This window comes from Dunckerocampus dactyliophorus, chromosome 15 (assembly GCF_027744805.1).
Source record: "Dunckerocampus dactyliophorus isolate RoL2022-P2 chromosome 15, RoL_Ddac_1.1, whole genome shotgun sequence".
Classification (NCBI taxonomy): domain Eukaryota; kingdom Metazoa; phylum Chordata; class Actinopteri; order Syngnathiformes; family Syngnathidae; genus Dunckerocampus; species Dunckerocampus dactyliophorus.
This window is the reverse complement of record NC_072833.1, coordinates 118,035-134,245: the sequence shown is the minus strand read 5'-3', so window position 1 is coordinate 134,245 and position 16,211 is coordinate 118,035. Positions and strand designations below refer to the sequence as shown.

The 16,211-nt window shown below is 44.7% G+C and overlaps 3 protein-coding genes across 5 annotated transcripts in view; 2 read left to right on the top strand and 1 right to left on the bottom strand.

Moving 5' to 3' along the window:
* Positions 1–4,166, top strand: part of LOC129194739 (guanine nucleotide-binding protein subunit alpha-13-like) — a 12,881-nt gene extending 8,715 nt beyond the window's left edge. Inside the window, exons 4-5 of the mRNA XM_054800078.1 lie at positions 2,101–2,301; positions 2,986–4,166. Of these exons, the coding sequence (XP_054656053.1) occupies positions 2,101–2,301; positions 2,986–3,357 (573 nt within the window). The 3' untranslated portion in view covers positions 3,358–4,166. The remainder of the gene's footprint in view (positions 1–2,100; positions 2,302–2,985) is intronic.
* bicral (BICRA like chromatin remodeling complex associated protein) lies at positions 1,806–16,211 on the bottom strand. 3 transcript variants are annotated; one of them, XM_054800074.1, is made up of 12 exons: positions 16,114–16,211; positions 14,048–14,093; positions 13,895–13,943; positions 12,576–12,641; positions 11,114–12,316; positions 10,984–11,032; positions 10,873–10,907; positions 10,747–10,796; positions 10,530–10,675; positions 10,342–10,436; positions 9,545–9,650; positions 1,806–9,452 (listed from the first exon to the last, which is right to left on the bottom strand). In XM_054800074.1, exons 2-12 carry the CDS (start codon positions 14,086–14,088, stop codon positions 9,049–9,051), a joined length of 2,244 nt encoding a protein of 747 aa, XP_054656049.1. In that variant the 5' UTR covers positions 14,089–14,093; positions 16,114–16,211; the 3' UTR covers positions 1,806–9,048. The 3 variants fall into 3 exon arrangements, with proteins under 3 accessions (XP_054656049.1, XP_054656048.1, XP_054656050.1); XM_054800073.1 differs by lacking the exon at positions 16,114–16,211 and having other exon boundaries at positions 12,564–12,641; positions 14,048–16,046; XM_054800075.1 differs by lacking the exons at positions 12,576–12,641; positions 16,114–16,211 and having other exon boundaries at positions 14,048–16,046.
* si:dkey-21c1.4 (uncharacterized protein C17orf80 homolog) lies at positions 4,388–8,423 on the top strand. Its single transcript, XM_054800077.1, has 6 exons — positions 4,388–4,497; positions 4,612–4,629; positions 4,813–5,766; positions 6,016–6,114; positions 6,508–6,624; positions 6,695–8,423. Exons 2-6 carry the CDS (start codon positions 4,620–4,622, stop codon positions 6,721–6,723), a joined length of 1,209 nt encoding a protein of 402 aa, XP_054656052.1. The 5' UTR covers positions 4,388–4,497; positions 4,612–4,619; the 3' UTR covers positions 6,724–8,423.

Genomic DNA, 16,211 nt, shown 5'->3' with positions numbered 1-16,211 from the left:
TTTTATATATACAGACCCTTTCCAAAAAATTAGAATGTCATGAAAAAGTTGTTTAATTTCCATAATTCCATTCAAAAAGTTAAACTTTCATAGATTATAGATTCAGGGCCCACAATTTAAACAATTTCAAGTGTTTATTTGTTTATTTTTACATAATTTGGGCTTCCAGCTCATAAAACCCACGAAAACAGTAATTTAAAAAATTAGAATACTGTGAAGAAATCACCATTTACTTCTCAGTTTTTGCAGGAAAAAAAAAAAAAAGAAATTAGGATCACATCAAATCAATCAAAATATGGTACTTTCAAAACGATATGTCAATCTTCAATACTTGGTTGGGAATCCCTTTGCCTTAATCACTGCCTCGATGCCACGTGGCATTGAAGCAATCAGCCTGTGGCATTGCCTGGGAGTTATGGAAGCCCAGATTTCCTTGATGCTTGCTGTCAGCTCTTCTTTGTTGTTGGGTCTGGTGCCCCTCATTTTCCTCTTGAGAATACCCCATAGATTCTCAATGGGGTTTAGGTCCGGTGAGTTTGCTGGCCAGTCAAGCACTGTGATGGCATGGGCATCAAACCAGGTTTTGGTGCTTCTGACGGTATGGGCAGGGGCCAGGTCCTGCTGGAAGATGAAATCTGCATCTCCATACAGATCCTCAGCAGAAGGAATCATGAAGTCCTCTAAAACATTCTGGTAGACTGTTGCGGTGACCTTGGATTTAAGAAAGCAGAGTTTACCAACACCTGCACCGGACATTGCACCCCAAATCATGACGGACTGTGGATATTTCACACTGGACCTCAGGCAGCTTGGGTTCTGTTCCTCACCCGTCTTCCTCCAAACCCTTGGACCTTGATTCCCAAATGAAAGGCACACTTTACTTTCATCGGAAAAGAGGACCTTGGACCACTGGCCAACAGTCCAGTCCTTCTTCTCCTTGGCCCAGTGGAGACGCTTCCTACGTTGGTTCAGGTTCAGAAGTGGCTTGACCCGAGGAACCCGACAGTTGTAGCCCATCTCCCGGATGCGTCTGAATGTGGTGGTTTTTGAAGCTGTGACTCCCGCCTCATTCCACTCTTTCTGGATCTCTGCCAGATTCTTGAATCTTCCCTGTTTGAGAATCCGCTGAAGCCCACGGTCATCTCTTTTGCTGGTGCATCTTCTCCTGCCACATTTTGCCCTTCCTCTAGACTTTCCATTGATATGCTTGGACACAGCACTCTGTGAACAACCAGCCTCCTTAGCTATGAACATTTGTGGCTTACCCATCCTATGGAGGGTATCAATGATGGTCTTCTGGCCAGTTGTCATGTCTGCAGTCTTCCCCATATTGAACCCAACTGAGACAATTGAACCAAACTGAAGCAATTTAATGACACCTGGGGAAGCCTGTGCAGGTGATTTGACTTTAGTAGATGATTAGTGTGTGACACTCAGTTTAAAACATTCATGCCCTGCAAAATTTGGGCTGATTTCTTCACAGTATTCACATTTTTTTAATTCCTGTTTTCGTGGGTTTAATGAGCTGGAAGCCCAAATTATGTAAAAATAAACAAATAAATACTTGAAATCGTTTAAAGTGTGGGCCCTGAATCTATAATCTATGAAAGTTTAACTTTTTGAATGGAATTATGAAAATTAAACAACTTTTCCATGACATTCTAATTTTTTGGAAAGGGTCTATATATATATATATATATATATATATATATATATATATATATATATATATATATATATAAAGCATTAGCAACACTAGCATAGCTGTGTGATGCTAAAGTGCTAACATTTGAACAGAAACATCAACTGCATCAACTCCCACATCAGTAGCTGACTAAGATTTATTTTAAGATGTGTGGAGAAGCCTTTTTTCTTTTCTTTTCTAACAAGGTGGTGGCGTAGTGTACGTACGGGGTGGGCTCATCTAGCTTTAGGCTCTACAAAAAGCTGTACCTTCAAAAGCAAGCATTTGAGCGATGATATCTTTCACTCACATTTGGGATACTCATGACCCTGATCACATGAATAAACGTGATCACATGACACTGATCACATGATTAAAATGTTTGAAGGATGGTCTTTTTGTGTCGTCTGTGCCAGAATTATCTGCCGAGTCAGCAGGACATCCTGCTGGCACGAAAGCCCACCAAGGGCATCCACGAGTACGACTTTGATATCAAGAATGTGCCTTTCAAGATGGTGGACGTCGGGGGCCAGCGGTCGGAGCGGAGGCGCTGGTTCGAGTGCTTCGACTCTGTCACCTCCATCCTCTTCCTCGTCTCCTCCTCAGAGTATGACCAGGTACGTCCTTCCTCACTATTTGAATACAATGGATTCATTCAATGTCATGTAGGGCTGTCAAAATTAGCACATTGATAACGCATTATTGACACGTGATTAACGTGCGCACGTCCTGTTTGATCCTCGGCCCACACTGTAGATTGAGGAAAGGTAACAAATATTGATGAGAAATGGAGAAAGAAAATATGAGGTGAAAGAAAAAGGCTAAAAATACAGAATAGTAGTCTATCTGTGCAGCGTTGGACAAAGTTACATGGTGCATTCAAGGACCGTCCAACAAAGTGGGACAAATCGCCGCACACATTCTCTCAATGACCCGGGTAGGCTACCACATTATCCAATAATAATCCAGTTTTGGTGTTGGACCTGGAAAAATGGGAAGGACGGCTGGCATTTGCTTTCGCCGCCCGCATGCCGCTAGAAAATGGATAAATGGATTAAAATGCATGAGAAAGTTTTACATTTTGAACGTTATTTTTAATACTGTGATTTCTATAATGTTTTACTTTAAAATGTCAGCAAAAAAAAGAAAGAAATTTGATGGTGTTAACAAATGCCCGAGAGCCAGATGCAGTCATCAAAAGAGCAACATCTGGCTCCCGAGCCATAGGTTCCCTACCCCTCAAATATTGGAATGGATTGACAGCCTAGTGAAAAAGCGTCCTTCCTTGTGGTCTTCGTCAGGTTCTGATGGAGGATCGTCAGACCAACCGTCTGTGTGAATCCCTCAACATCTTTGAGACCATCGTCAACAACCGCGTCTTCGCCAACGTCTCCATCATCCTCTTCCTCAACAAGACGGACCTGCTGGAGGAGAAAGTGAAGAGCGTGCCGCTCAAGGACTACTTTCCCGACTACGCCGGGCCCGAGCACAGCCTGCCGAATGTCCAGGCCTTCATGGTGGAGTGCTTCAGGGCCAAGCGGCGCGATGCCACCCAGAAGCCTCTGTACCACCACTTCACCACGGCCATCAACACAGAGAACATCAGGCTGGTGTTCCGAGACGTCAAGGACACGATTCTCCACGACAACCTCAAGCAGCTCATGCTCCAATGACCCCCGTCAGACTCAAGAAGAATCCAGTAGAACTTGTCAGCGGCTTTTCTATTAGTCTGTGCTCTCCTCCTCGTGAAGAGTTGGTAGTCCGAGTTTGGTAGGAGAACACGTCACTGCTTTGTGGCATGGAGTGGACCAAATGCTGACGAGATATGTTGGACTTTTGGCGAAAGGCGTCACTGTGGAGAACAACAAAATGGTCAGAAGGTTTCATCCGTGCCATGCAGTGGTCTATTTTCCGAACACTGAATTGATCCAGATAACTCATTGTGTGTTGCACTGCTTTGTGAATACATGAACATTCCCTCTTCTTCCTGGTCTGCATCTTCAAGCCCAGAACCGTCTCCCTGTGATGCCTTTCCAGTAGTGTCTTAATCGAGACCTAGTTGCTCTTGAAATCCTGCATTTGTGCCAAAAAATGCAACTTTCCATTTTCCCTTGTGACATTTAGGGCCAACAGTTCTCAGGGTTGAATCGAAAGAAGCGATGACGTCACGATGGGTGAACTATGTCAACAATCTGTGTAGGTGTCAGTGAATCATCCGACACCACATGCCTTCTGGGGGTTGGTTGTTTTTCCCCTTCAAAACGAGCCCCTGTCAGCTTTGTACATACTGAAATCTCTTTCCGTGTAAATAATGTCCAGGTTTATCTCCTCGTGTGTAAATGGTTGTAGAAATTGCGTCATTTTCTTTTCCATTCTTGAATGTAACACGATCACTGCTTTTGTTCCTAATGAAGATAATGTTTCTTTTTTTCCACCATATTTTTGAAATTAATTCCTCTGTCCATTGTCATGGCACTCAATAAAACACACTTTTCTAAAGAAACATGCCTATTTGACAACATTTATGAGAGGGAGTTTTGCTGTGGTGGGAATTTTACACGAAACCGGAACTACGCCTGATGCAAGTTGTCTCATTACACCCATTTACGTTTCAGACGGGGGTCCTAATCCGACGCTTACGATCCAGTTAATAGTCCATTTATTAAATATAGCACCTAAACACCAACTCAAAGGTTTTATCAAACTCCGTTCAACCTTGAACGATTTTCGCTCAGGCTTCTGGCTGGTCATCTAAAACTCACAAGGGGTCCTTCCGTAGTAGTACAAGACCGAGGGCGCCTGTCTGGAATGATGTACGTTTTAAAACGTTACTGTCACAATTAGTGGCATAAGATATTGTTATATATTTTTAAATTTACTTTAAAATGTTGGATTAACTTGTCTGACTTCGTTCTTGTTTTTTGAAGCGTGCGAAATGAGCACTGGTAAGTTGGAAAACAGTTTGCGTCACGAGACCCGTCAGGTTTTACGTAAAGTGATATAAAGGCATCACGTGCAGTGACTGGAAACTGCTAATTATAAAATGCGCCATGAAATAGCATCTACTTAACTGGCGACACGTGATTTGTGGACTCATCGAGTTATTCTCCGCTTGTTTTTTCAATTAGAGGTGTGTCCATTCTGTGGGAATTCCTACAAAAGATTGAAGAGCCACCTTCCCCACTGCAAGGAAGCAGCCAAGCAACCTTTAACCCCCGATGCCCCGGCAGCATCGCAGACATCTAACAGCCTGGATGCAGACTGGCCCCAAAAGAAGGGGACAAAGTCATCAACACTCAAAAAGAAAGTTTCAGTGCCACCGGAGGTGCCCGAGAAAAATGTAAAGTCAACACCACCCTCATCTTCGTCTCTTAAGAAGCAAAAGTTGTCTGAACAAATCAAAATGGCCCTCGTCTCCTCGCCGGCATCTCCTGCTTCCTCTTCTAGACCAAAGAAGAAGAGCATCCGCACTTCCGTCGAAGCACCAAAACCAAGCCAGTTTTCATTTGTACAAAGCGATCCTCACAGATCCACCAAGTCTGCATACAAACCAGACAAAGATCGCTCAGACATTCCCTCCCCTGAGCCCAAAGCTAAAAGTGCCTCTAAAAAGAAACGGTCTCAAATCCAAAGTACGGCTCCTTTAGAAGTAGAGCGAGTGGACCTCTATGACGAAAGAAGCCAGGAAGGAAGTGGGGGCAGTCTGTCCAGGATTACACTGCAGCATGTTGGGAGCCCGTTAGGCAGGACTAAAAGCAGCGGGCCGACCATTCAGATCCAAACACACAGTCCAGATTTACAAAGGAGTCATGCTCACGTGAGCGCCACGTTGCAAGCAAAGGCGCTAGCTGCACCTAAACAAGCATCTTCCACACTAACCTCTCACAAGACTGCTCCTCTCACTGATCTCCAGCCATCACAGGTGAGCCAGGTCACGCCCCCTCCACGCACAGTCAACAGCCTCATGGAGGGCCTTCGTCACAGAGCTGAACTCCCCTCTGCCTTTCTGGGCCACTTTTCCGGCCCGCCGTCAAGAGCTGAAAATGCTTTAATGACCCAAAGGAAGACAGAGAATTGCTCTGGTTAGTATTTTTTTTAATAGCCATATAAACTAGTCACATTCTTGTGCCAAAGTACGGGTGTGACATATGAACTATTCCAGGCATGCAGGATCCAGTATTAGTGTCCTCCTGCTGGAAAGTATTGAGTGACACTGCTGCTGCAGCTTTTTTTCCCCTTGCAGATAGTTTTTGAAGTGGTTTGATGGCGCTATTTTAAAGCAGGGAAAAGGAATATGCAAGGATCTAATGTACTTCTTATTTTAAATGCAGGGCGCGGCTTTGGTCAGGTGATGCTGAGGGAGCTGCCCGGGTGGCTGGCCTTCAGGACCCCTTGCCGCCCAAAGGATGTGGTGGAAATGATGCAGAGAGGTGAAAGAAAAGTCACACATTAGCTGCACTTGTGCAATCTATGCCTTTGCAAATATACTGCTCAAAAAATAAAGGGAACACATCCTACATCTGAATTCATGAAATATTCTTATCAAATACTTTTGTCTTTACATAGTTGAATGTGCTGGCAACAACAAAATGATCAATGGAAATCAAATGTATTAACCCATGGAGGTCTGGATTTGGAGTCACAATAGAACCCCCCCAACCTGGTGTCTATTCCATCTGCTCAACACATTGTGAAATTGATGTCAATCTGTGTTGCTTCCTAAGTGGACAGTTTGAATAATGGGACAGCACTTTGGACTGAGTGTGAATTGAGTGTTCCCCTTTTTTTGAGCAGTGTATAATGGTCCATTGTGCCCCCTCCAGGCTGGGGGTGGTACTACAGAAAGTATATTGACGTGAGGAAAGGTGGCATTGGCGGCGTGGGCATGCTGTTGGCAGGGTATTGTGTGCTCAGCTACATCTGGTCTTACCCCCATCTTAGTAAGTATGGCAACATCTCTGTTTGCATTCAAGAATAAGAAGAAACAACACTTTGCACCTTTTTTTCTAGAGCGTGATCGCTGGAGGAAGTACCACTAGGTGACATCTTGCTCTTCTCGAAATGTCTTCTGCATTGTTGAATAGTTTGTGATATTTGTCTTTATTTCAACATGTTTTTATTTCTGTCACATACGTAGGACATGACGTTGCATTATTTATTTTGGGAGTTTAACTATGTGAGGTTTTACGTTGACAGGTGTGTAGGATCACAGTCCTCCACTGGGTGTCACTGTTGCCTCGTGCCACATGAAATGTGTTGCTGTTTGTGTGTGACGAGCTTCTTAGAAGATCAAAGGGAGCGAGCTGATTTTATGGTTAGATCAAATCTGGCTACCGAAATTCAAACTATCCTGAAGAATCTCTCGAGGGTTTTTTGTGGAGGTTGTGTAAGACCCCCTGTCCCATCATAGGATGTGATTATGCAGACTGGGTTCCTTGATCAGTGAACTTCTCAGACAAACTGGGCCTCTTTGTTTTTTGTATTCAAAATGAATTTATTGTTGCTGTTTAAGCTACAAATGAAGAAATTACTACATACAAAAATTATAAATATTTTGGATTTTTAGTTACTTCTAGAAAACAAACTATACAGATCAGACAAACTAGTGAGAAGCAGGAAACAATCGCAGGCCTGCACGCCAAAATAACAAAGCAGGGCTTAAAAATTACTTTTTCAAATAAAGGAAATGATTTTGTCAAGAACTTGACTTTCCACACCATGTTTTTAAAAAAGGCCTTCAGTGTGTTGCACAATCTATAACCAACACCAAAAAAAGCCTTTCAACTTTGGCAGCAATTGCTTGCTGGGCAAAGAAAAGAAGTGAAAACACGGCGGATATTCAGTTCTTCATGGTTTATACATGATTTGATATGTTGTGGATCACAACAGCAGTTTTATTGTGACTTCACGCTTGACCACGCTTTGTTTTGGTTGTGCTGCTGAGAAGAAGAAAGTTACTGAGTAGAAAGACCAAGGCAGTCCAAAGACCAGACTGCATAGATCAGTAATATAGAACAACATGCAAAAGGCAGACACGAGTGTACAATCAAGTTACGCTCCAGCATTCTCTTTTTTTTTTTTTTTAACAAAAACATCCACAAATAAAATTGCCGATTTAAAAAAATAACATAGTCATTTATCTTCCTCAATCTGAGGATTACTGATTAAGCTCCCCTAACACAAACACAATGAAATGATCTATGTGTGTGTGTGTGTGTGTGTGTGTGTAGGAGCTTGCATACCTTTAAGGTACAAAATAAAAGCCAAAGTGTGACTTAAGCGCCAGAAACAATATTGCAGTAACGCTCCTAAAGTAAAAGTGGCGGAGTGTGATGTGACAGGTTACCATCCAAGACAAGCAGTACCTGAAAACAAGCAATTTAGTGCAATTTGTTAACTGAAAAGGAGCCAGGTGAGTGTGATGCAGGTAGGAAAGCAGCCAACAGTGGAACCTCCAAAGTGGAACAAACCTGTACAGGTGTAAATGAAATGAACATTTTAATGTCAACATGTCGTACAGTGGAAGCCGCCTGTATCCACGACCGACGTCAACATTTCCACCAGAGACATAAGGAGAATGGGCCACGTTCACATGGGTTTTGTGCAGATTTGTACTTAGATTCTTGTGTTTTCATGCTATTTTATACTCTTACTCTAAGCTCATTTCCTTGTATGTCTCAACTACAATGGTTGGAGGCTAAGAATAAAAACAACCTAATAAAATGGCTGTTGAATCTAGGTTAATACTTCCATGCTCTTATTTTGAAGTTTACGTTGCACTGAACAGGAAGTCACTATACACATTTAAATGCTGCGTAACAGAACAGTAGTTGTTGCTTCACGCTGCTCGGCGATGAGGAAGTTGACAACACGTCATAAAGATTCAATTTGATGCCAACAAAGGAGGACAACTGTGTACGTCTACTTTGTCAGAGGAACATTGGACCAGGACTTGGGTTGGGTTGTAGAATAAAAGTACAACTAAGTCCAACTGCTGGGGGAAGAAGGTGTTTGTAGAGCAATAATGCCACCTAGTGGTGTTTTATGGGTATTGTTAGTCAGCATGACATCTTTTATGACTTGGACTGAGTTTTTGGAGGTTCCACTGTGTTGTTAAATGGGCATTGTTCATGTAAACAAGGAAGCAGAGGCACAGAGTTGCTAGCAAATTGCCTTGGTCGCTGTGTTGCCGCATGAAGAGGAACACAAAGCCCACAGCCATTAAAAAAAGATTTCCCACTAAATTGCACACATTCCCGCACCCTGACAGAAGCGCCTGTCTCCCACCTGCACCATCATGCTTCATGAACATGAAGAGCAGACACACATGACTTCCAGGGTGGACTTAGCGTTGATCGATGCTTTTAACATTCCAAGATGCTGTTGACCGCTGCCTCCAGAGCAGAGTCCGTGTCCAGGTGTGGGGGTGAGGTGAGCGGCTGGGCTGCCTGGTAGTGTGTCTGCCCCCCTGATGCTCCTGCAAAAGTTGCGTGGTTACCTTGCGAGTGGCCGCTGGGCCCAAAGCGCTGCTGGGATTTCTTCAGTTCCAAAAGGCTTTTATTCTCTAAAGGTGGACGTTGGAGTCTATCAGCTGTTAGCTGTACACCTCCTCCAGGGTCCCCAAACCCAGGCTGGGAATCTGTCCTGAACGGAAGCTCCTCGGAGCCCCTGTCGGGCCGATTCCTGCCGCAGACGGATGGCGGCGAGGGGACGGGATCTTTGAAACTTTTGGATTTAAGCCCACAGCAAAAGTCTTCCAAGAAAGTGTCTAGAAGAGCAAAGCGGACAATGAGACCGAAATCAGATACTTTATTCATCTCCAAGAGAATCAGTCAATCAAGTACATGCATTAGTTTGTACCTGGATCCACCAAGACCATCCGCTTGTCTTGCGTCAGGTTGCCACGCTCCTCTTGATTGAAGGTCCTGTCAATCATCACCATCTCTGAAGAAGGACTGCAGTGTTGCTGAAACGGAAGACGGGAGACGTGAATATTTCACATCCTATTTCTGATAAATGAGGACAAATTCCAAAAACCATAAACCAAATCAGATCATATAAATAGCAGGATGTTGCTAGAATGTAGCATAGTAGAACAGGTGTCCAACAACACTAATGGCACATTTCACAATCTTTATTCTCCATAGCACAGTCCGTTTTAGCTCGCTAGCCACCAGAAGAAAGATTTACACGTGTACAAAAGTCTTGCCGTCACTAGTCAAGACATCAAATGTCATGAAAACACAAAGCTAAATAGAAATATGCACAAATGAAGGAATTACATCCACAAAATCCGTTATTATCAGCCATTTTCCTCAAGTCTCTGGCCAACATGACAAGTAATTGTGCAAGCAATGGCTAGTTGCGCTTATGTTGACAACCACTTATGTCAACATAAAAGGGCTGCGGCGTACTACGTTATGGTGATCTCCAGTCACTCGAGATGCTCAAAAGTGCTTCAGCTCTTATTTAAAAGAGAACTAGCAATGGAAGGACTCACTAACCAGTCACGCAAGAGGAATGATAAACAACAACTTACATAACATTAAACAAACAATATTCACAACTCCCTCTGCTGCAAAGCATGCTGGGAAGCAGGAAGTACTCACAGCGACGCTACAGCGGCAGTGTGTGTGTGTGTGTGTGTGTGTTAATACCTCCGACTCTGCCAAAAGTAGCCGCCTGTATTTATTTATCATGGCCTGCGTCCTCAGGAGCACCTGTGTCGCAACCGACTCAAATTCATCATCCACTGTGAAGAAACAAAAGCGTTACTCCGTACTCAAGCAGCCATTTTCCGCTGTTCTCTTGCACGGCGTGCAGCAAAAATAAAACATCCAGGTACCCTGTGAGAATTCCTCCTGTGTGGGCGGAGCTCCCTGGAACACGTGGTAGGGGAGGAGCCTTTGCAGCACGTCGCTGAATGACGTAAAGTGTTGTCTCTCGGGAGTATGGACTCTGTTGTGATCTTCTCTTAGCTGCTGTAGAACCCTAAACAGACAGGTTGTGGTTAAATCCAAAGCTTGGTGACTGAAGAAGCAACAATTTAACAGCTGACTTACACGCCTCCCTTTGTAAGCGGCACTGGGGCGGGTCTTTTCTGCGCACTGACCTGTTAGGAGGTTTCATGTGCAAAGTGGCGTGATGTGAATGGAAATGGAAAAGAGCAGTATTGCCATGAAACATACCTGCGTACTGATGCATAAATCAGGTGTCTGCAGTGCTGCAGGAGGGAACAGAAAGAAGAGTATGAGATCAAAAGGACGGCAAACATGAATCCATTTCCAAATCAAAGTTACCATGAACGCTGCTAAGCTGCGCTTGTTGGAGAGCAGGCGATGAAGAATTCTGTCCAAATCAGAAAGTGATGAGTCAGCTAAGAGAGTGACAAAGAACCAGCCAAGGTCCAAGGCGGAGTGTTATTTTTACCTGATCCTGTGCCAGTGTGTTGGGCAAAGAGGACAATGACGTACAGTTCTGAGTTTGCGTCACTAGCAGGCGCTGTACCGGACTGGCAGAAACCTGCCCTTGACTCGCCGGGCTGATCAGCGCCAGCCGCCCGGGAGTGCACGCTGTCTGTGCAGGTATGGTGCTGGTCCATGTTTGTGTCACACCCCCTCCGACCTGACTGCCCTGATTCAAAATGAGCGGCCCACCCGCTTGTGCTGTTAAGTTCTGACCAGCAACAATCTGCACCGTGTTCTGAGTGGTCATCAGTGTGCTAGAGCTGGGGTGCGTGGGGCCGTTGCGGACGGTGCCGGGCTGAGTGAGCGCCAAAGAAGTGGGCAACAAGAACTGTCCCGGTTGTAAATGTGTTTGTGCGTGCTGTTGGTCCAATGTCGGCTGCACCACGATGGAACCATTGGGGGTGTACTGTGCTCCTGGAGTAGCAGTGGTAGTGACGTTAGCCAAGGTGGAGGCTGCAGGTTGGAGGCTGTAGACAGTCTGAGCCCCAGCTTGATGAGGTTTAGGCTGGATTGCTCTCACGAGAGTCTGGGTCCCCCCTGGACCTCTCTGGATGATGACGTTTTGGAGGGGGATGTTCTTTAAAGGCAAGCCCACTTGGCCTAGTTGCCCCTGGGTGGGGGCAAACACTTGTCCCCCTGGAGCCACCACTGCCGGAGCTACAGCCCCCGCCGGCCTTAGCACAATCTGTGGAGTTCTTTCCAAACCACTCAAAGTCATGACTCCGCCTGCCGCCCCGAACGAGCCCAACACCTGGATGTGCTGGGTGGAGCCGTTAGGCAGCTGCGACACCCCTTGCAGGAGCTGCCCAGCCGGCTGCGACGCCGTCGCTGTAGTGACCACACTCCCTCCATAACCCCCAGAGACCAGCTGGGACGGGAAGGACACGGGGGCCTGCACAAGGGTGGGGGCTGGCTGGGAGTCCAGCAGGGCCTCCTGTGCCAGCGTTTGCTCCGTGATGTCAGCCTCCAGGAGGGATTTCTGCAAGATGTCAAAGGGTTGGTCTTCTCCGCCGAGATCAACTCCACCTCCTGGGGAGCTCCCAGGCCCCAGTTGGTCCTCGATAAATGAAAGGCTGCTGGAGAGCTGGAGGCCATCCCCGGACAAATCTGTGCCAAAGTCTGCCATTGTGGAGGAGCCATCTTTGAGCCCAGCGTTGGCACTCACCTAAATCAGGCATTTTGTGATGAGAGGAAAGCATGTCAGCTGCATATTAAACAGTATTTCCTGTGGCTTGCATCTTTCTTTCGTCTTTTTGTTAGCATGGAAAGCAGGGACTATAAAGGGCATCTGCAAGATTGTGTACCCTAAATCAAGTACCCATGTCTTCTCAATATACGTATGTGGATTTCCTGTTTACTTGGCTTGCACAGACCACCCAAACCATCACTTCCTGTCAAGTTAACATTCAAACCTGCACTCTCACAGTGTCACCAGGGAAGAAAGGTGCATCCGAGCTGTAAGTTGCATTAGCTACATCCTCCTCTTCAATCTGCAGAGAGAACACACTGTAAAAAGCCACTCAAAATGGCTTTCAAACATCCTCAGTGCGGCAGTCTATACAGGGGGTATTCTGCCAAAGTGGCTCAACCAACCCAGGCTTTGTGCTCAACATGCAGCTCAATAAAACCTAAGTTCCCCAAACAAAGTTAAATGATACTGCAACAGTGGCTATCAACTTACTTTGTCAAGTCCACTTCTCGCCTTTGTGCTCAGTGCACATTCACATAACAGGGGGCGTTTGATGTCATATTATTCTATTTCCACACAAAAATGAAGCAATCCCAGCCGGTGTATTTTACACAAGATGAGAAAGTCATTATTATGAAGCGTTATGAGCAGTTCAAGAGAAGATGATTACTGCCAAAAGCAGCACTGTTGTCACCGACAGAACGAGGGAGCACCGCTGGCAGAATAATGCTGAGCATGTAAATGTTAACATTGTTAAGTTAATATTGATTATGATATCAATTATACCCTATTAGATAGATACTTTATTGATCTCCAAGAGATCTCCTACTAGTCTTTTAATTAAACAACATTGCACAACTTTGACATATTAACAGCTATCCATTTAAAAATTAATAAACTTTTCACCTATGAAATATGCCTATATTGTTATCATATTTTACTGCTAAATGTTCTAGCTCATTGTCACCAATAGGTGGCAGTGTTGGTGTTTTGTGGTGACCTTTTTTATAAAAGTGTTTTTCCCAGTTGATTGAGGCCTCAGAGTGCTTATTCCTCCAGCAAATATTAACAAGGACTGCTGTGACATATACGTCTGCTAACATTGGCTGAGTTAATATTTCATATTGCATTTTATTCTTGATGCATGGCTCAAAAAGTAAGCAAATGTAGTGTATTATCTTGGCCAGAAATCTGAATCTCTTATCTAGAATTTCATCAGGGAATGCTAGCGAATCAGTGTGATCTCAAAGTAGCCACTACCGCCGTAGTTCTGCTCACATTATTCTTGCTCCCAGGTCCACCGGGTTCTCAATAAATGGTGACGCCATCTCCGAATGAGTTACACAGTGACACAGCGGCGCTTTCATAGCCGATTTTAAGCTGAAAGTCTGGACATAACCTGGTGGGGACCAGGTTATGAGTGTAGCCTAAGTTACCATGGTGATACAGCTACCTTTGCTGAACAGGCAAGCACAGCTTTCCACTCAACACACCTCACTAACCCACTAAACTCACTTGGCAGAATACCCACACAATCTTTTATGAATCACTCACAGACTTGCTGTTGCTGCCATGGAGATAGTCATTCAATGCATCCACATCTCTGAAAAACGACAGAAAAGAAATCTTCAATCTTGTATGGCTTGATCAGGTCTTATTGTACTGTTATTATGAGAAGCAGTGAAGGTTTTTTTTGGTGTTTTTTACCCTAAAATATCCAGAAGATGACAATCGTCCTCATCATCCATGACACCTGAAAACAAGCCAGGTGAGAGGTATGCTTAAACGTCTAAACACTTCATGGAGCACACCTGCACAGCTTAACAGGATCCAATGCATTCATTCTGCCTTTGCAAAACTAACTGTGCTCTACTTTTATTCATATGAACTCAACAATGTTTATTTTGCTTAGTTTGCAGGGATGTACAGCTGCCCTGTGTTACACTGTCAAACGTTTATTTTTGGCTTAGCAACATGAGAACTGTCTTGTGTTATGGTGCAGGTCCAGGCTGGTGTCATATTTACGACTACTGTATGTGTGTCACTCAGTTTTGTGTCAGGTTGGATAGATCCAGTTATGTAAACACCCTACTTTCCAGTGATGGGGCAGGCTGGGCGACAAAATGCAGTGGTGAGATGACAAAAAAGTTAAATGCAGACAGTGTGGGAGTGTTGCAAAGTGATAATGAAGCAATAATGTGCAACCATGGGAGAGCCCGTTGGCCTTGACACACTCCCAGCCCTTCTGCTTTACATTAGTCTGGGTAGAAATGTGCATTTGTATGGAAGTAAGATGCATGACACCCACAACGGAGGGTTGGCTTTATGTCAGCCAGCAAGTGTGCAGCTATACTGGGCATCTTGTGTATATAAAGCAATGTGTTCACAGAACACTGATCACAAAATATATCATTAGTAGTGGAATGTTATCTTTATTTTGAACTGACAACATTAAGCTTAAACGGCGTTTGAGACACATTTTCACTGTACAAACAGCAACGCTTTCAAAATGGCTGCCGTGCAGCCAGGCTGTCGTTTTAAGAGCTGCGCTATTTTCAGCCTCCATTTTCGAATGACTCGGACAGAAGAAGCGAGTGGGAAATATTGTTGATAATGATCGCTTAAGGACCTAAACGCACCTTTAAAATGATCACATCTCATTTACAACCGAGTGTTGTATTTTCATGCAGCCATTATATCAACGCCCAAGTAACAGTCATACAAGTACGGAAAACTAACGATCACATTATTAAAACTTTAAAGTACAAAAATAAAAACACTGTCATAATTCTGGATTAGCAAAAGGCAATGCGTTGATGTTCTCGTGTGGCTAAACAAGAGCAAAGGTCTAGGTTTAACATGGAATTTTAAGTGACCAACGACCGCAATTACGACTTCTTAAAGAACATTAAAATACGTATATCGCCATTTAGGCCGAACGTCGACTAACAATTAGATTCCGCGTCGCAATGATTGGTAAATTAGGACAGTACACCGCTCCAATTGTCCTCGAGTTCCGCCCTAGCTTCGTGCCTCTGTGTACGCCATGTTAGTCTTGTTGGTCCGCGTTGAATGTACGTCGGCGCAATTTGATTAAAAGTCAGCTAATGTACTAATGTGAGCTTTCGGTGCCAACGCATCGGCATTAGTCGCAAAAAACGCCAGTCGATGCTGACGTGTTCGGCTCCTCCGTGTGGGGAAGGCTTTCATTCGCGGCGTAAAACGTCACAGATCTTCCCCTTGAAAAGTCGAACCGAAACGGACCAGAAGAGCTCAGGTGAACCGTGTCTGCGTTGCGATGGGGTTAACTCGCTCATGCTTCGACATTTTGACGGCAAACAACGGCCTGTTCTTCTGGTAGCTAGCCGCGAAGTCGCCGACGCCTCCCTTTTGGCAGTGCTGCTTTCGGCAAAAACACACAGGACAAAAGAACCGGCGCCGATCTATAAATATTTCTCCCGATTAGCATAACACAAAGTCGAAGAGGCGAACCCTTTTACTCCTTCTCACTCCACTTGAAACCCAATATCTCCATTTGGCAACTTTTAATTTGCTCGCCCCCTCCTTCTCCACCACCACCTCCTCCTCCTTCTTCTTCTTCTCCCTCTCCCACTCATGTATTTTCCTCACTGTCCCTGCCTGCGCTGCCTCGACTACATTTTCCTCCCCGCTCAAGTTCTCTTCCCTCCCTGAAGGAAGAGAGGAAGGAGGCTGTGTGTTTTTTCCTTGAAATTTTTATCACAAAATTATAATACACTCAAAGGGGAACTCACCGTCATGAAAAAGCAGTGCCTTGTCAACGGGGTTTCCTCGCCATGGCAGCACGGGCTGGTTGGGGGGGCTAGCGCATACACAACCACTGGATGCTGTT